Source organism: Trichoderma reesei, assembly GCF_000167675.1.
Source record: "Trichoderma reesei QM6a unplaced genomic scaffold TRIREscaffold_9, whole genome shotgun sequence".
Lineage (NCBI taxonomy): Eukaryota > Fungi > Ascomycota > Sordariomycetes > Hypocreales > Hypocreaceae > Trichoderma > Trichoderma reesei.
In genome coordinates this window covers 395,112-414,037 of record NW_006711156.1, presented here as the reverse complement: position 1 = coordinate 414,037, position 18,926 = coordinate 395,112, and the positions used below count along the sequence as shown (strand labels likewise).

The 18,926-nt window shown below is 55.4% G+C and overlaps 8 protein-coding genes across 8 annotated transcripts; 4 read left to right on the top strand and 4 right to left on the bottom strand.

Annotated features, from left to right (window-relative positions):
• Window positions 1–204: 204 nt before the first annotated feature.
• On the top strand, window positions 205–2,394 carry TRIREDRAFT_61746 (phospholipase C; the record flags this gene model as incomplete). Its single annotated transcript, XM_006965394.1, has 3 exons — window positions 205–432; window positions 511–1,777; window positions 1,892–2,394. The coding sequence occupies 3 exons, from the start codon at window positions 205–207 to the stop codon at window positions 2,392–2,394; spliced, it is 1,998 nt and encodes a 665-aa protein (XP_006965456.1).
• Window positions 2,395–2,611: 217 nt separating this feature from the next.
• Window positions 2,612–3,384, bottom strand: TRIREDRAFT_121785 (uncharacterized protein; the record flags this gene model as incomplete). Its single annotated transcript, XM_006965259.1, has 3 exons — window positions 2,612–3,202; window positions 3,270–3,275; window positions 3,352–3,384. 3 exons carry the CDS (start codon window positions 3,382–3,384, stop codon window positions 2,612–2,614), a joined length of 630 nt encoding a protein of 209 aa, XP_006965321.1.
• Window positions 3,385–6,323: 2,939 nt separating this feature from the next.
• On the bottom strand, window positions 6,324–8,708 carry TRIREDRAFT_77870 (uncharacterized protein; the record flags this gene model as incomplete). The annotated part of the gene is made up of 1 exon (XM_006965258.1): window positions 6,324–8,708. The coding sequence occupies one exon, from the start codon at window positions 8,706–8,708 to the stop codon at window positions 6,636–6,638; it is 2,073 nt and encodes a 690-aa protein (XP_006965320.1). The 3' UTR covers window positions 6,324–6,635.
• Window positions 8,709–9,291: 583 nt separating this feature from the next.
• On the top strand, window positions 9,292–9,600 carry TRIREDRAFT_61471 (uncharacterized protein; the record flags this gene model as incomplete). The annotated part of the gene is made up of 2 exons (XM_006965393.1): window positions 9,292–9,407; window positions 9,480–9,600. 2 exons carry the CDS (start codon window positions 9,292–9,294, stop codon window positions 9,598–9,600), a joined length of 237 nt encoding a protein of 78 aa, XP_006965455.1.
• A 1,252-nt stretch (window positions 9,601–10,852) lies between these two features.
• TRIREDRAFT_31134 (isoprenylcysteine carboxyl methyltransferase) lies at window positions 10,853–11,602 on the top strand (the record flags this gene model as incomplete). Its single annotated transcript, XM_006965177.1, has 1 exon — window positions 10,853–11,602. A coding segment is annotated over one exon (750 nt), but the record flags the coding sequence as incomplete, so codon positions are not given.
• Window positions 11,603–11,875: 273 nt separating this feature from the next.
• TRIREDRAFT_61705 (uncharacterized protein) lies at window positions 11,876–13,584 on the bottom strand (the record flags this gene model as incomplete). The annotated part of the gene is made up of 3 exons (XM_006965257.1): window positions 11,876–12,096; window positions 12,150–13,035; window positions 13,318–13,584. 3 exons carry the CDS (start codon window positions 13,582–13,584, stop codon window positions 11,876–11,878), a joined length of 1,374 nt encoding a protein of 457 aa, XP_006965319.1.
• A 1,452-nt stretch (window positions 13,585–15,036) lies between these two features.
• On the top strand, window positions 15,037–17,197 carry TRIREDRAFT_22287 (uncharacterized protein; the record flags this gene model as incomplete). Its single annotated transcript, XM_006965166.1, has 3 exons — window positions 15,037–15,252; window positions 15,355–15,470; window positions 15,536–17,197. Exons 1-3 carry the CDS (start codon window positions 15,168–15,170, stop codon window positions 17,195–17,197), a joined length of 1,863 nt encoding a protein of 620 aa, XP_006965228.1. The 5' UTR covers window positions 15,037–15,167.
• A 628-nt stretch (window positions 17,198–17,825) lies between these two features.
• On the bottom strand, window positions 17,826–18,650 carry TRIREDRAFT_61794 (uncharacterized protein; the record flags this gene model as incomplete). The annotated part of the gene is made up of 1 exon (XM_006965256.1): window positions 17,826–18,650. One exon carries the CDS (start codon window positions 18,648–18,650, stop codon window positions 17,826–17,828), a length of 825 nt encoding a protein of 274 aa, XP_006965318.1.
• Between the last annotated feature and the right edge of the window lie 276 nt (window positions 18,651–18,926).

Below are 18,926 nucleotides of genomic sequence, written 5' to 3'. Positions count from 1 at the left end.
CAAAATCTCACGAGACCCCTCAATAGGGAACTCCCCATAACAAACAGCACTCCTCACTCCATTTATACGCTCACTTCAACCCCCCCCAACACCACCATAAAGCCAAACAGAAGGAAACGGAGGCCAAATCTTCATCATCATCATCATCATCTCAACTTCTTCACATCACCACGCCCCCCCTTTTATTCTACTAATCATCCCGCCATGGCCTCAGACCAGGACCAGCCCGCCAACGCCTCCCTCCAATCCGGCGGAGGCTCGATCCCAGCCCAGCGAAGCCTCCAATCCCTCAGCACCACCACCCTCGCCTATCTCAAGCGCCTCTTTGACTCCCACGCCACCCCCGAGGGAAAATGGACGCCCGAGCAGATCCGCGTCTTTATCCAGAAGGTCCAGGGCGGCAGTAACAGTAGCAGCGGCAGCAGTGACGTCGTATTGGCCGAGGCACTGGGAACAACAACAACAACAACAACAACAACCCCCGATGCTGCTGCTGCTGATGCTGCCAAGGTCGAGGAGGAGCTCAATCTCGACGGCTTCCTCGCCTACATGACGTCTCCCCACAGCAGCGCCATCTTGCCCGTCCTCAACGAGGACCTTTCCTGGCCGCTGGCCAGCTACTTCATCAGCTCGAGCCACAACACGTATCTGACGGGGAACCAGCTCTCGAGTGATAGCACCACGGGCGCTTACACCAACGTCCTGCTGAGAGGCTGCCGGTGCGTGGAAATCGACGTCTGGGACGGCGACGAGAGCGACGCCGAGTCGTCGTCGTCGTCGGACTCGTCCTCCTCGTCTTCAGAGAGCGAGACAAGCGACGATGAGGCAGCCGCCAAAAAGGCAGCCCTGAAAGAGAAGAAGAAGAAGGAAAAGAAGGAAAAAAAGGACAAAAAGGCCGGATGGAGCGAGCAGCTGCGCAGCAAAATGGACAAGATCAACATCAGCAAAAAGGTAGACAAGATGCAGGAAAAGGCCACGGAAAAGGTCGCCGAGCTCCAGGAGGCCATGACCAGCAGCAGCAAGACGGATTCCGCTGCTGTCGAGCCCCGGGTCCTCCACGGGTACACCCTCACCAAGGACATCCGCTTCCGCGACGTCTGCGAAGCCATCCGCGAGAGCGCCTTCGTCGCATCCGAGATGCCCCTCATCGTCAGCCTCGAGGTCCACTGCAGCCCGCAGCAGCAGCTCATCATGGTCGACATCATGAAGCAGGTCTGGGACGGCCTCCTCGTCACAGATCCAGAGTCCGCCATCGAATCGCTGCCCAGCCCCGAGGAGCTCCGCCGCAAGATCCTCATCAAGGTGAAGTACGTCCCGCCAGGCACGCCCCTGGACAAGGTCGACACCGTGTCCAGCGAGCAGCAGCAGCAGCAGGTCTCCGCGGGCGGTGGTGGTGGTGGTGATGGCACGCCGCCGAAGAAGCCCGCAAAGACGATCCAGGAGCTTGCCCGCATGGCCATCTACACCCAGGGCGTCACCTTCAAGGGGTGGACGCAGCCCGAGGCCAGCATGCCCACGCACATCTTTTCCATCTCCGAGAAGAAGTTTATCGATTACCATGAGAAGCAGTGGGCCACGCTGTTCAACCACAACAAGCATTATCTCCTCAGGGCGTATCCGGCCGGGTTGCGCATCGGATCGTCAAACCTCAACCCGGCCATCTTCTGGGGCGGAGGCGCGCAGATTGTGGCCCTGAACTGGCAGGAGACGGACGAAGGCATGATGCTCAACGAGGGCATGTTTACCGGGACCGGCGGCTACGTCTTGAAGCCAGAAGGTAAGCTTTCAACCCCCCCCCTCTCTCTCACAGAGACACACCCAATGTGATAAAACTTGCTACTTCTGTAAGGTTTGCCGTCTCTCTAACTGACGATGATTCCAAAAAAAAAAGGATACCGCTCCAAACTCACTCTCAAGGAAGACACATCCACCCCGTCCCCCATCACAATCGCCCGCAAAACAGTCTCCCTGGCATTCACATTCCTCTCCGCCCAGAACCTGCCCCTCCCGCCCGACGAAAAGTCCGCAAAGGGCTTCAAGCCCTACGTAAAGGTCGAGCTGCACGTCGAGGCTTCCAAGAACAGCCACGCCGAGAGCGACGGCCACGTCCACGAGAGCGAGTACAAGGTCCGCACCAAGACGCACAAGGGCTGCGACCTCGACCTCGCCGGCGAGAGGCTCGAGTTCAAGGCCATCCCCGGCCTGGTCGAGGAGCTCACGTTTGTGCGCTTCACCGTCAGGGACGACGAGTTTGGCAGGGACGACTTGGCTGCGTGGGCGTGCGTCAAGCTGGATCGGCTGGGGCAAGGGTATAGGTTTGTGCACTTGAGGAATACAAAGGGGGAGGCGACGGATGGTGCGATTTTGGTCAAGGTCGAAAAATCGGTGGTGTAGAAAGATCTTGGAAAGACGGTAGAAGCCATGTTTTTTTCTGGATATGTTCCGCCGTCTCATGTTATACAATCATAGAATGGAAGCATCATCATATTTTCCCCCTTGATAGAACGATAGTATCCGACATCCTGTTTCCATACGACATCGTGTCACAAATCCTTCGCATTCTCGGTTTTTCGTGACAACCTTCTCTCATCGCTCAAATCTCGTGAACCACCTAGTGATTATCACCACCGTGGCGGCCCCCCATGTGCGTCACCTTATCCTTCACCTTCTCAAATAGATTCTCGCCCTTGCCACTCCTCTCGTTGCTTCCGCCAGAGGACCCTAGGCCCGAAGACTGATTTCCAGACGAACCATACGTCTCGCCGCGGTTACCCGAGCCGTACGTGTCGCCTTGGCCGCCGGTGGATCGATAAGTGTCCGACGAGCCATATGGCTCCTCCTGGCGGCGATAAGTGCCAGAAGAAGACTCCTGGTTACGGTTGCTGGAGCCGTATGTGTCTGTGCCGGAGCCAAAAGTGTTGCCGGAGCCATACTGCTCGTTGCCAGCGCCATAGGTGTTGCCAGAGGTGTATTGCTCGTTGCCGGAGCCAAAAGTCTCGCCCTGGCCGCTGGTGCCAAAAGACGTCTCGTCGTTGCGGCGAGTGCCGGAACCGAAGGCCTCGCCCTGACCGCTGGTGCCAAAAGACGTCTCGTCGTTGCGGCGGGTGCCGGAACCGTAAGATTCGCCCGAGCCATAGGTGTCACCTCCAGAGCCGAAGGAGTCTCCTCCGGAGCCGAAGTTGTCTCTATCAGAGCGGCGGGACTGGACCGTGTTAGTGTCTTGTGGCCATTGTTGGAGGAAGACTGCATCTGAGATGTCGTAAACTCACGCCGTACTATCCAAAACAGGCCCCTTGTTAGTGAATTATTCTAACTGCTGCAAGACATGGAGACCGAGAGCATATGATTTACCTGATCGTTGTTGTTGCCGCCACCGAAAGACATCTTGATGAAAATGACTGTGTAGGATGGCTGTGATAGGGAACAGAGGCTGGTTGGATAGCTGTTGATGATATTGATAGAAGATCGGCGCCTTTACATGTGTACTTCAAAGAACTACACGACAACGCAGCTGCCACAGTCCTTTATATAGCAGAAGGCAGAAGTAAAAGACAGGCAATGCCTTGAAAACGAGCACCCCCGTTTCCTCCATAAGGTACCTGATGCCCATTGAACTTGGACGGACTCGGCATGTGCTGGAGAGCTGGCACGGCACACACCACGGGTGTCTAGAGAAGGCCTTACTCCATACCCGACATCCAGCTGGCTAAGATTGACCTTGATCAAAGTTCATGGCCGCCATCCAGGGTACGGCGGCAGCATCCAACATCCCGTCACAGCTGAAACCGTCATAGGTTGTCCCCGACGGGCCACACAGATGGCATTCCGGTCCTCTGTTCTTTGTCGACATAGGCGAAGTTACTGGTGCTGGGTTGTGATGATCCTCAGTATACGCTCATGCCCTCTTGTGCAAGATACGGTAGATTGTCGGATTAGCAGTACCCTCTTGTCCATTTCGTCTTTTCCGTGGTTTTGCGAGCATTTTCTCCTCCTTCAGACATATACTCATGCTGATTGACGCTCAGAAACCTCTTCATACATCATCCGGCACGTCCGTAACCAGGCCCAAAGCAAACTTTGGAGTGGCGCCTCTTAGTCCCTGATTCCAGCGATTGGAAGATATTGTCGTCATCTGAGGCACAGCTTCGCAAGACGTTAGCGGCGGGGTAACCAGCAGTTGTTCAAGCCGGAGTATCAGAAACAGCGTTGATGAATGTCTCTCACACGCTGTGAGGGTTGCAGATCTGGTGACGCTAGCAAGTCAGACGGTGAAGAGCCATCTACGTAACTTGAAATGCATGCGATGCCAACTCTCTGGAATGCCGATGCGTACACAATGAGGGGCCTCCTGTCTTGTGATGTCAAGCCTGTTGGCAACATGCTTCCCATGCTGATCTCGACCTTCTATTCCTAGCATCATGATGCCACCAACAAGGTGGGTGTCGATGTAACACGAGGGGTGGTTCTTCTTCCAGAGAAGTAGAGCTTCTGAAGCTGCCAAGGGAAGATTAGCTGGCATATAGATTCTATATGCGGTATGCGGCCATAGCACAGGCGACTCGACAAAGCCTTGCGTGAATATGGTCGCTCCGTTGGTTCAAGGTCTGCCGGATTAATCAGATCTGGCTGTACTGAACAGGGAGAGCTGAGCCGAGTATTGACCCAAACCAGCCAGATGAACTGAAGACGGGAATCAGCGGGCGTCGGGTGATATGACGTGGCCTGTTATTATTGCATTGGTAGAGCCTCAGTTCGTGTCGTGCTTCAACTGTAATGGTTCATGCCAAAGTTCGAGTATTGTGAAGATGAGTGATGTCGAGGTAGACACTCTGTCGTGCTGGCCTCATGAGGCAGCGTTGCGCAGATGCGTCGGATGGATCATAGAACATCTAGGTCTGCAATAAGCGATCAACGAAGACAGTATCCGCCCCTGATGATTCAGTCGAAACAGACAAGGTGGCAAGTAGCAAAATGTTGAGATAATGTTGAGGTTGAAATCCCTCTAAATGTCAAGATGCTTCCTCAAGCTACAATTCGCAGGAAAGAAGGAGCCCCTGCGCTCACTTACATCATCTCTTGCCGGACTGCGTCGTAGCAACGTTTTCATGAGAAGGCTCCAGATGGTGGAAAGAGCAATCTACATTGATTAGAAATACCTAATACCTAGAGCTTGTATCTACAGCTTCACCCCTACAGGTTACAACTCTTTTCCATGATCATGATGATATGCTTGGACTTGGCCGCATCGCGCATCTTCCCTTCCTCGGCCTCGACAACACGCCCTCAAACGATACAAAAAACTGTCTCTCACCAAGACAAGGCCTCGGCACGCAGACATCCATCTTCAAGTTACTCACCACAAGTACAATACCCATCCTCCGCCCCCTTTCTCTCATCGCCATACTTGAGACCACAATAAGCCCTCTTCCCCAACGGACTCTCCTCACAATCAATTAATTCCCTACAGCTCTCATAATCCCTCTCATCCCCCGTCCTCTCACACCCAAAAAAGCGACACTCACACTTCCCCAACGGAAACCCCCTGTCCCCCGTACTACAATACGGAAACTCAGGATACAGCGAGAAATGCCTCTCCGTACAATTCGACGCCCTGCCGCACCACCGATGCGGACTCTCCTCGAACAAGCACCCCGTCACTCGGGGCCGACATCCACAAACCCCAACACTACTGCTGTTATCTCTCATACAGATCGCCTCGTCGTAGTCTCGACATTGCCTCAAGTCCTCACACATGGACTTTCGAAAACACTCTTTGGAGAGACACTCGCATTGTCCGCGGTCGCAGGTCGGGAACAGGGCGAGGGAAGTGTCGCAGGAGAGCGTCACGCGACAGTCTTCGGCCGCGGGAGTGTCTGCGTCGCAGGCGTCGGTGAAGTTGAATCGCATGGGCGAGGGTGTCTTGCTTGGAGACATTTGTTGGAGACAGGCGCTTGGGGATGTGCTCGAGCTGGAGAATGCGCTCGAGGCTGTGCTTGAGCTTGAGTGGTGTGTGCTTGATGCGGATGTAGATGTCTGACGAGCTTCTGTTTTCGTCCATGGCGAAATGGGGAGGCAGAATACGTTGGGGCAGCTGTGAGACGATTTGGTCCGCGACGTATGTTGCGAGATGTCTACCTCATCTGTCAGAGATTCTCGAGTCGCCGTAGTTGATAGATGTTCAGTGGTGAGGCTCGCAGAGAATGAAGAGGAGACAAGGCTCCAGCTCCCTCGCGACGGTGCCGCAGCTGCTGTAACTAGAGAGGACGAGGTGAGCCACAAGGCCACCAAGGCGAGACAAGTTTTGCTGAAGCCCATTTTCGGTCTTTGTCTGGGTATATCCATGTATTAATCCAGAGTTATTCTAGAGATCCTCGATAAATTCGCTGCCAGCCTAGGATCATGCCGACTTTAAGAGCAGTTTCCGAAACAGTACATCATCGCTAAACAAGAAAACCATCACATGTACAAGAAGCCAAGCCAAATCTTGTTTGCAACAAATCACACACATCTCCGTGCCAGGCAAACAAACTCCCAACTTTTGATGATTCAGCCCAAGCAGCGCACGCCCGAAAGGAGATCACAAAATGACCTCCAAAACCGTCACATCAGTGACGCATTCAAAGCATCCCATGCCTCTACAGCTTGCTGACCACCTGGTCATTCGACACAATCGCGCCGCTCATCATGGCCGTCTCTGGCGCAGGCTTCGAAAAGAAGAGCTCTCGTCCGCCCTGATTCCCCCACCAGGCGACCCCAATGGCTGCTCTTTCGACGTCCATCTCTCCGTTGATGAGAATGTCCCAGAACCGCTTCTTCACCGGCGCTCGGAGTTTGGGATCCGCAATGGTGTTCAGCGTCTGTGCCGTAATGGTAAGCCATTCTTCCACCAAAGGCAACGGCAAGAATGGCAACGTGTCGACCAGGGCCATGGTGAGTGTGCTCTGCTCCGAGCAAGGCTCTGGCGCTTCTTGCTTCGAATCCTCAGATGTTGGGGTATCTGGCGATTGGGGCAGAAGTGTAGTGTCCGCGGTAGGGATGGATGCCCGTAGCATTTCGAGCAGTGTCTCTGCGAGATGAGGCTCCATTGCGGCGATGGGAAACGGCGGCGAGACGATTTGCGTGACGGTCTTGTATGCGACCCGGAATTGGCGGGGAGAAATCTGCTGAGGGAATGATTCGAAGAGCTTGACGATGTAAAAGGGGGTGATGTCGATGGTGAGAGAGCTGTGTTGTGGGCAGGAGAGGACAGAGAGGATGGCGCTGTGCGAGGATTCGAAAAGCTCGACTATGGAGGGGGTCATGGGGCCTTCTTGAGAGAGGTAGGCAGTTGCAGGCTTGATGATGAGAGCCTCGCAAGCTGCTGTGGAAAGCACCAGGGGTAGGTGCTCGGCGACGTTCAAGTAGAATAGGTCCAACGTCCTTGAGAGATGTGTGACTGGCGCAGTGGAAGCCTCAAGAGGCCGAATCTCGTTGAGGAAAGTCTCACATGCGGCCGGGTTTCGGGAGATGCTATCGATGGAGGTCAAGTAGGTGAAGGTGTACACCTGGAACGCACTATTGTTGTTGCGGTTGGAGATGAAGTACAGGTTCCGTAGAATGTGTAGGGACTTGGCAGCAATTCCGGAGGCTGCTATGGGATGTAGCATGCGGTGATCCAGCAGGCTGCGCGAGACAATGGCCTGGAGAAGAGCCACGACACCAAACAACAGCTTGCGCAAGACTTGCCACAACGCCGGCCACGTCTTCTGGAGCGTCTCGAGGCTCAGCTTGTTGGCCTCAAACGCGGGATCGACGTCGTTGAACTGGTTCAGCCGCCAAGCATCCAATATCTGGCGCGAGAAAGCCAGCAGCGAATCCTGTGCTGCTAAAACAACGTTCGTGTCGGTGGCGTGCAGTGCTGCGTAGGCTGCAAGCTTCGAGAGCGGTCCGACGTTGCCCATTAGAGGCCGCTGGTCCATGGCTTGCAGCAGCTGAAATGACGGCGTCTGTGATGTCCAGGAGAGGACGTGACCGGGAGCTTCGGTGATGTTGTCCCCAATGACCTGCAGGAACTGGCCCTCGCAGAAGCCTTCCGGCCCCGTCATCGCCCAGAGGGTCACCGGCAACAGCTCATTGCAGTCGATTTGAGCCTTGTGGAAATCAGAGAGCAAGGGAAACGAGAAGTTGAGCGCCAGCGCAATTGATCCGCCAGCAAGCGGTCCATCCTGCCGGTGGCTCTTCAGCGCCATGTTTGCAGCCAGCACGATGGCCTGCTCCAGCGTCCCTCGGAGGCTGCTCGAGAGGGCCCGTCTATCATTGCCCTCCATGCCCATGAGGACGCCCGTCAATACCAGCAGATGCTGCCACCTCTTTGAGTATTCGTCCGCGCCCTTGACCACCGCCCGCGCCCAGGCATCGCTCCTGAGTCCGCCCCCTTCAAACGGCTTCCCCTCGAGCTTGTTCTTGTCGTTGAGGACCTCGTTGTCGCGCACGCGGATCGCGGCGGTGTTGTAGATGCTGATGATGCGAACGGCCGTGCGCAGCCCATCGTGCCGCTCCCAGATGGCGGGCGCCGTCAGCAGCTGCGACGTGAGGACGCCGAGGTTGAGCGGGTTGGAGAGCTGCGAGAGGAGATGCGCGGTCGTGCCGATGATTTGCTCCGTCTTGGTGGCATCGTGGATCTCCTGGAAGAGCTGCAGGACGGTGTTGAGGAGCTGGTCAGCAGGCATGGTGGCGCATCTGCAGCGACTGCGACGGTTTCCTGTTTGATTGTTGATTCGAGGTCGAGGTCGAGGTCGAGATGGAGAGGCTGAGATGCAGACAAAGGACCAGACGCGGTTGCGCTTTGCCGAGGCTCTAGGGATGACGTCCAGCCCCAATCCGGGGGGGTCCACCGGAAATTACTGGCAGGTGACATTGGATGCTATTACATACTCGTACAGCAGGGACTGACTGTTACCTTTCCGCATCAACCACCAAAGATGGAATGACACTTCTCGACATTCAGGCACTACGGCACGACGCATTGAAAGACAAAACCCACAAAGTAAGCCGTCTGGATACACTTGTTAACTGCAAGGCTGCCTCATTGACAGCATCCTGCAGCCTCGAACCGCGCAGATGACGCGCCGGCTGGTCCCGCCCGCAAACTACACCACGCCCCCGTTCCCGTCGCTCAACGTCCACAGCCTCTTCGATGCCACGCCCGAGAAGCAGTTCACCCTCTACTTCATCGGCGACGTCTGGCGCTTCACGGTGATATGGACGCTCATGACATTTGCCCTGTTCCACCTCGGCGCCGTCTTCATCGCCATGTTCACGCACGGGTGGAAGAAGTCGTCGTGGAAGTACCTCTGGATCACGCCGATTGTGTATCTGGTCGTCGCCGGGATTGAGGCTGTGGTTTCTGGGACCATTGTCGGAGTCATGTCAGTGCTACGGGGACTGCTGAGAGGGGAAGTGCTTACACACCCAAGGGAAGATGCTGACTGCTGTGGCAGGCTTGGCGCGGTGTATCAGGCGGGATACTACGAGATGAATACCTGGGTTCCCTGCATATGGGGCTTCATCAGCGTCCTCACGCTGATCATATCGTCCTTTTCGATTCAGGGCGGCCTGTGATCATACGAAGCTGAAAGACTGGTCGAGAGAAATTAACCGGACAGAGCTCGGACACGCCAGAGCGGAGAAGCAGCCACGCCAAGCGCCTCTGCCATTGCCAGCCATTTCTCTAGCAGGAATTACAAGACGAGATAGCATCAAGGGATGGCTGCGATATAAATTAAAAGGCAGACCTCATCTAGAGGTAAGTCAACCACCCGTTCCGCATCACTGCTGAAGGTCAGACTCGCTGATCGAATTGCCGTGCCAGAAAGAGGCCAGTGTGAACCAACCAACCATAGACAGGTCTCGAAGCCACATCGAGTCCAAAGCAAAGAGAGATAAGATTTGGACTATGGAGGCTTCTAGCTTTTGTTGTTGGTCGTGCTGCTTGTTGAGCATTACAAGCCACAGGGCCCATCAAAGATTCCCTGGACTGACGTGCAATGGTCTGTTATACATAGCATATAGGTAACAACGGCATACAATGTACGAGAGTCTTGAGCATCGAATCAATTCGCGGCATTCAGCCACCTTTAAGCCGAGACACAGATATTCGGTAATGCTGGGACAATCCAGTGCATCCAGAAATATACACGAAATATAGATACCTACCGTATAAACGTGAATGCCCCATCAACCGCATTGTGACCATCAGACGGTTTCCCACCAACTAGCCCCAAGCCTGAAGCCCCCCCCCCCTCCCCCTGAGAACCTCTGCCCAGCCCTCTAAAAGCGGCCCCCCCACCCAGCTCCCGTCCCTCCGCTCAGCCTCGAGCAAAACGCATCCAATTGTTCTGCAGAGAACAATCCATTGCAGCCGCCAGTACGCCGCCAGATGTGGCCACAACGCCGTTTCCCATCAACTCGTCAAGGTGCTCGCCTTTTCCTCTTATAACAGGACAGAAGAATCTGCGCGCACTCTTCCTTTTATTCATTGCGAAATTCATTTGGCATGCGAACCTTCATATACGTCTCGTCTGGCTAGAGGGAAAAAGACGATCATAATCGAGGACATAAATCTTGGCCACCACCTACGGTATCAAGCATCAAGCGCGCATAGACCGTCACCAAAGGGGGGGGATCATGATATAGTCACAACACCACTGACGTACCTCACCGTCAAACTCTCACTCGACCAGGCCTCTCACCACAAAGCCATCATCACCAAGGAAATAGAGAAGAAAAGGGAAAAAAAAAAAAACCCATCATGGCAACCTCCTTCACCCCCCAAACCAACCACCACGCCTCCCCTCCCATCAACATCAGCAGCAACCCCATCAACCTCAACATCCGCGACTCCTCAGACCCCCTCAAGCCCTTCTACCCCGGCCAGCCCAAATCCCTCTCCGGCATCGCCCTCCGCGCATTCTGCCTCGGCATCGCCTTCGCCGCCGGCCTCCTCTCCGCCCTCGCCATCCTCCTCCTCACCGACTCCCCCGTCTGGCGCGTCCCCTTCTTCCTTCTCGCCCTCTCCCTCTTCCACTTCCTCGAGTTCTGGACCACCGCGGAGAGAAACACCGCCGTCGCCTCCGTCGACAGCTTCCTCCTCACCGCAAACTGGCCCTCGTACGCAATCGCCCATTCCGCAGCCTTCGCCGAGTGCCTCCTCGTCAGCGTCTTCTTCCCCGACCGCCACTGGGCGCCCCTCGGATCCGGCAACGTCCTCCTGCTTCTGGGGCTGGCGCTCGTCGTCGTCGGCCAGGCCGTCCGCTCGCTGGCCATGCTGCATGCCGGCGCCAGCTTCAACCACCACATCCAGACCAAGAAGGCGCAGACGCATCTCCTCGTCACGACGGGCATCTACGGCTGGCTGCGGCACCCGAGCTACTTTGGCTTCTTCTGGTGGGGCTTGGGCACGCAGCTCGTGCTGGGGAATGCGGTTTGCTTCGTCGCGTATACGGCGGTCCTCTACACGTTCTTCAAGGGGAGGATCGAGATTGAAGAGCACAAGCTCGTGGAGTTCTTTGGGGAAGACTATGTCAACTACAGGAAGCGTGTGGGTACTCTGATCCCGTTCATACGATAGATTTCATAGATACGGGCATGGCTGGGTTGTTGGAGGCAAATGTCTAGTGGCGTTGCTTGATTGGCGCAGGACGTGTCTGGGAGGTGGTAACAGTTAATATTGCGCCGTATCTATTGTAATAGCCATCTAAGTCGACTTCTCTCATGTAGCTCTCTCATTCCAATAGGATCGCTAACGACCATCCCAACGATACATACTTTCACAGCGTGTATCTTTATATATCCATGTGCAATCAAACAATTCCTAACGTCCAAAAGTCGAGACCGCTCAGTGATGCATCGGCTGCGGCAGCTTACTCACGCTGCCGTACTTGGCCTGCCAAGCGTAGAAATACATCAGGGCCGCAAACGGCTGCCCAAAGATTGTAAAGGATACCCAGAAGATGACATTTCCAAGAATGCGACCACCGTGGCCGAGCTTCATCTTCTCGAGGGGAGTCGTGATGGCAATGAGCGGGAGCTGGAGGAACATGCCAAAGAATGCGACGCCTGCGTGACGTCGTTAGAGAGAAGAAACCAAGAAGAAAATGGGCCGCACGTACCTATAATGTTATGCGTCGGGATGCCAACGAGAATCTCGTGAAGAACGGCGGAAACGAAAAAGACTGTAAAGCTGGCAGCGGCCGGGCTCCAGCCTCGTCCGATCATGGGCATATAGACGTGGCGCTTGAAGAAGGTGTAGACGGGCTTGTTCCACGTCCTCCAGTACGCACCCAGACTCTCGCTATTCCACCAGTCGTCGTAAAATGACCGATCGCCGAATCTCATGACTTCTGCCAGGGCGTTCAAGAAGGATTGGAAGAGCGCAAAGAAGCCGGCCAGCCAGATGACCAAGGATATCGTCGAAAGCTTCATCAATCGTTCCAAGATGGAGGGCAGATCAAGAGAGGCAATCTTGTCCAAAGAGTTGCGCAAAACAGGGGTTGCGTACTGAGCAGTGGCAACCCAGATGAAGACAGCCAAGCAAAAGATCTCTCCGAGCCGCTTCAGCACAAACACCCATCGAATCCTGTCGGTCCGCGGATAGACAGGCTGGTATACCAGAGTAGGAGCCCACCAAAAGTACACTAGGTTCTTCATCGTGACGTTTTGCGGATAGGGGCAGGACTTGTACAGCTCCGGCACCTCTTCTCCCTCCACTGGATGCAGATAGGCGTGGCGAAGGTCTCGGTTGGTGAAGGCATACGAGGCCGTCTTGAGCCACACGATAATGGCATGCATCTCCGTCAGCGTGCCAATCAGTGGGTGGTAGACATAAAAGTAGACGACGACGGTGGTGATGGCGAGGGCGAGCGTGATGTTGATTCCATGGGCCAAGGCTGCGAGAACCCAGATGGATTGAAACTTCTTCCGCTCTGCTTCTGACGGGCCGGAGCTCCTGTCCTTGGCTCGGTTCTTGGACCCCTCGGCCTGCTTGGCAGCGAAGAGCTCAATGAGATAGGCGGCGAAGAGATGGCAGGGGATGAGAATGTACAGTAAAAGGCCGAGGAATAAGTCCTGACGCCTGTAATCGTGACACCTGATGCAGATCAAGACGCCGTACTACATGATCGGAACAGCTGCGTGTCAGTGCTACGTCAGCCAATTTTGGTGATGTTCCGACGCACCTTTTGAATGTTTTCAATCATCAATCTGAGGTTGCCAACAACTAGATGAAACGTGTTAGAGAGCTGCCAGCATTCACCAATTGAGATGCTTCCTACCCAGCACAATGACCATGAGGTTGCGGAACCCGAGAAAGCTGGGAGCAGCCGGCGAGTCGTGGCTCAGGCACGATGGCCTCGTCTGGGAGTGCACGGCAGCGACATGGCGATACTTCTTCTGCGGCGTTCTTTGTAGCCGCTCCTTGGTCGTTCCGTTGGCCGGCTCGACCGAGGTCAGATCTGGCTCGCCCTTTGGTGCGGCGTTGCGACGAGTCACGGAGCCGTTGGTGGCATCGATGCTTGTCGCCGTCGACGACTCTGGAGGAGGCGCCATGCTTGCTTGGTCCCTGCGATGACGATGCCGATGCCTAGGACTGGTGGGCGTAGTAGTAACCGGTGAGGAGAAAAGAGAGGGGGCAAGAGTTGCCTTTTCACTGGCTGAGAGAGAAAAGGAGATGCGGAATGAGAGAATGAGGAGATTAAGAGACTGGTCGATTGACAAGCTGTAAGGTATGAACAAGATCAAACAGACAGGAATCAAGCTTCGCCTTAGGGAGGGGCTGCGGCCAGCGTTGAGTTTATCTTGCCGCAGGTGCAGCCCTTGAAGGTACCTTGAGCTCAGCCTGTGCTCTGCTCGTCGGCAAAGTTGCCTCTCGAGGTACCTTAAGCCTCGGTGTAAATGGACTGTATCGGCTTCGACCGAAATGAGCTCAGGGAGTCCGGGCTTCTGTCTAATGTAAGGGTGTCACGGCAAAGATGGGGCCCCAACGATGAAGGCACTTCCCCTTGCTTCCTGAGCCATGAAGACGAAGAAATTATAAGTGTATGTACTTTGATATGCATTGGTGAGATGAGGCAAGGTACCTATCGAATGGTACAAGTCCATCAACTTCTGCTTCGGCCACTGTAATTGATTCGAATTCGACCATTGGCGGGCGTTGACGTGCTAAAAGTTAGTGGCAAAGAATGGACGGGTATCGAGCGGGCTTCCGAAAATAGTGGGGCCCAGGAGCTCCAACAAGCATCTTCAGAAGATGTAATTGCAGCTGCGTTAAGAAAAAGCATGTGAAAGCTGCCATTCTGTTGCTCTGCGTACCTCGAGTTCGCAGATTGTGATGCATTGATGGCTAATCAAACAGGCAACATCGCCCAAGAACATTGCTCTCTGCTAGAGCTCAACATTGACAACCATATATGCCTCATTCTTGTACACAATGGAAGCCCCTCGTGGCATTAGCCCAGGCACTAACATTGGATGGCTTGCAAAAGTTTATGCTCCATGAGTGGCGAGCAGCCCTGAGTGATGAGAGGACACAACACATGCATGCAGTCGAGAACTGATAGCTAACGGATTAATAAGGTAGCTCAAGCTCCCAACACCTGAAACAGCTGCGAAGAGCGTACAATAGGTACAGTATTATTTTTCCGTACAGCTTGTGAATATCGACGTTGGTCAGGCAGCATTCACAGCACAACGTGTCTTGATAGTGCAACTACCAGACAAAATGCACATCCAATGCTCTTCTAGTCATTCATCTAATTGCATGATATCTCATGTCCAAATAAAGCACGGGACTCTTATTACATGGGTGCGCATGGGACGGATCTGATATCGCAAAGGAATAGGGTGCTTACTAAGCCGACAGCAAGCTCGTTGCAATCACATGACCAGCAGCCAATCATAGCTGGCCACTCACCTAACACTCTATCAGAGCTCTCCAGGCGCGAGCCTCACAGAAATGAGACTTTCATCCTCACCAGCAGCCTTGCAAGCTCTCCATTGAAGCTTGATCCGGCATAATAAACTCATGAGCCACTGATAACGAAGTCCATTTTCGAAATTGCTTGTCCATCTAGCTCGTCTGCAAGGTCCATCACTCTGGTGCATGAATAGCGCTTGACCGGCAACACGCGACGATGGCCTATGAGCCTCGTGGTGACCATGGCGATCGAGGGGGAGGCCAAGGCCAAGATGGCTCTTATATGAAGGTCCGAGGTCGAAGTGAGTCTACCTTCTGTTCCTCAATCAATTACAGCTGCGCTAGGTTGAGATGATATATCTTCGTGTCAACTCAGCGCCTGATGTCTAACCACGTCTACACAGGACCTGTAACGGACTACAGCGCCAGTGTCCTCCACTGGATGCGAGACCGCGCTCCCAACTACAGAGGCGGCTACACGGGTGAGAGAGAACGCCCAAGCGCGAGCTACATCGTGGATGTGAGAATTGCACTCGCTCACCTAAGGAGATGTTCATCAGTCGAGTCAGACTAACGCTCCCGTAGATGATACCACCAGCGGGACGACCAGTATCTCCAGCCGATTCTATTCCAGCCAAACACCTCCACTCTTCACTCAACAAAATCAAGCATCCCATCAATGTGGTCAGATGGACTCCCGAGGGACGCAGACTGCTGACAGCGTCGACCAGCGGCGAATTCACCCTCTGGAATGGTACCGGCTTCAACTTTGAGACCATCATGCAAGCTCACGATTCCGCCATCCGCGCCCTGGAGTACTCACACAGCGACGACTGGCTCATCTCGGGTGACCACGACGGTGTCATCAAGTACTGGCAGCCAAACTTCAACAACGTCAAGAGCATCAACGCTCACACGGATCCCATTCGAGACCTTGCGTTCAGCCCCAATGACTCCAAGTTCGTCACCGCCTCAGACGACTCTACTCTCAAGATCTTCGACTTTGCTCTGGGCCAGGAAGAGCTGAAGCTGGAAGGCCACGGCTGGGATGCCAAATCCGTTGACTGGCATCCAACAAAAGGCCTCATCATCTCTGGTTCCAAGGACCACCTGGTCAAGCTATGGGACCCTCGCACAGCGCGCGCTCTGACCACCCTTCATGGCCACAAGAGTACCATTACCAAAGTCTTGTTCGAGAAGAAGCTCGGCCGGTGCTTTGCAACGTCGGCACGCGACCAGACGGCCCGCGTCTTTGATCTGCGGATGATGCGTGACATTGTTCTCCTCAAGGGCCACGAGAAGGATATATCGACGTTGACGTTCCATCCTATCCATCCCAACCTCCTCTCTACCGGCGGCATGGACGGGTCCCTCTTCCACTACATGCTGGATACACCTAATCCTCCGGCTGGTCAACCTCTGACAGTCGCCCCTTACGACAGTCTCGACCCAGAATCGACCCCGGCCCAGTCCGTTTGGCCCACGCACAAGGTTCCGTTCGCGCACGACTACGCCATCTGGTCTCTGGACTGGCACCCTCTCGGCCATATCTTGGCGTCTGGGTCCAACGACCGCATCACCCGCTTCTGGGCCCGAGCCCGGCCTGGCGAGACCGAGATATTCCAAGACCGGTACCACATTGGCGAGGCAGCTGCCGAAGCACAGGGCACGTGGGATCGCCGTGGCAATCGGCGCCAGCGCCAGGAAGAGGAGCAGCGCGAATTGGAGGACGAAATGGACGCCCTCGTGGACCAGGATGCCCAGAAGCCTGCCGTTCCTGGTTTGACTGGCGGTATCCCCGGTCTACCGTTAGGCGGCGGTGCTGTTCCTGGCCTCGGGTCGGCCATTCCACCACCACCCATGGTACCCGGTGTCGGTGTCGGTGGCGGTTCAGCAGCTCCTCCGCCTCCGCCTCCACCACCGCCCTTTGGCATTCCCGGCTTCAACGGGGCACCACCTCCTCCATTGCCTGGCCTAGATCCTCACAACCCTCCCGATCCGGCGAAACTCCTCGAACTTATGCAGCAGGCCGGCGTGCCCATACCGCCTCCAGGTTCTCTTCCTCCCGGCCTCATCCCACCACCCGGCGGGATCCCCCCGCCGCCAGGCAACTTCCAGCTCCCCATTCCTCCCCCGCTGATGAACCCTTCCGACCTGGAGGCAAGCCGCCGGCGCGCACCTCTCCCAAGTCAGGAAGAGAGTCTACGCCAGGAGCAGCGGCATGGAAAATACACCCGTGCCCGGTAAAGCGCGTTCCTAGCCCGGATTCTCGGAGTATTGAGAAGATCGATTGGTCGACAACCCCCTTTTTACGGCGTTTGGTGGCATATGGATGGATGGATGGATGGATGGATGGATGGATGGATGGGTATGTAAGTCAAAGTGGCCATTGTTGCGGCCTTGTTTAACGTTTCAATTGATTTTGAAGAGAATGATCCTTTAAGCATACACTGAAAGGCGGCACATCATCGAGGTGGCTTCATAGCGAGAGATCTGAATCTCATTTCTATCTATTGGACTGGGCTATCTGAGTATATGTAGTAGCATATAAATATATATAGAGAGAGAGCGGACAGATGACATGCGATTTGGTGGTGCGTGGTGTCTGTTACTGCCCGTCTGTCTAATGGCAATCGAATATGGTAATGATACAGTGTAAGCAAGCCGCGTAAACGTCAACTTGTCGCTCTCTATAGCGTTGCAGATGCTGGTGAAGAAGCAGAACGTCTGATCTATCGTGGCACATGTAACAAAAGAGAAGAACCCCCGTTGGGATGTGTGTGTAAATAGTAGTCGTAATCAAACATTGCGTCGTCAAACCCCCTCAGCTCTCTTTCATCAAACGGCGTCTTCATCCCTCTTCCCACCAAGAGCCTCATGATGAGGCCGACCGGCCCTTGGCAAACGCCTTCTGCCTCTCGCTATAATCCTTAATGACCAGCGCGCACGTCGTGTCGGCGCAGAGCCTCCTCCTCCGCTGCATGGGCAGCTGGTTGGCAAACTCGAGCCCACTGGCGCGCTCGACAGCCTCGACGGGGACCTCAAAGTCGGTAATGGGCTTGGCATTGTCAATGGGGGCATTCGGCAGCACAAAGGCGCCGATGGCGACATTGCCGCCCACGCGGCCGTCCTCGGCAAAGATGACCTTGTAAAAGTGCGTGGGCACGGCGACGGAGGGCGGCGTGCCAATCATCTCGTACTTGACGTACCACTTGTTGTCGACGGGGTCCTTCTTGGGCAGGTACAGCGGCCCCGTGACGATGCGGACCGACGGGTAGCGCTGCGTCAGGCGGCGGCAAAAGTCCTCAAAGTGCGCCCAGTAGTCGCGGTTGAAGCCCTCGCCGACCTGAGGGCTCATGTTGGTCAGGTAAAAGGTCTCGTCCATGGCGGCCTGCGACCACTTGGCGTCGGCGGCGGGCACCTGGTGGCCCCGGTCGTAGCCGCTGCGGTAGTAGTCCTTGAGCAGGGCGCGGAACTTTGCGGGCACGGCCGGGTCCTCGAGGAACTGGCTGTTCTTGCGGTCGCCGTCGCGCTTGGCCAGCGACTCGGGCGTGATGTGCTCGGCGACCCAGTGCGGGTTGCGCGTGCGCCGGTCGTAGCTCGAGATGAGCGCCGCGCGGGTCGCGATGTCGGACACGGGGCCCGGGAAGCCGTACTCGAAGAGGCCGCCCGGGTTGACGGGCGCGGAGCCCGGCGTCATCGACGAGGAGGAGGGGCCGCCGGGGCCGCCAAAGACTTGGTTGGCGGGGATCGCGGCCACGGCGGTCGGCGAGGCGGCGATGGCCGTCGACGAGGACAGGGAGGGAGCGGGCGTGGGCGGCATGTCTGCGAGCTTGTCTTTGTTGGAGCGGAGAGAGTAGAGAGCGGCGGTGAGAGCGGCGCCTCCTCCTGCGCTGAGGGCCGCGATGGCAACTGACGTCTTGATCATGGCGAAGGCTTCTATATATATACGGCCATATATATGGTAGATATGATA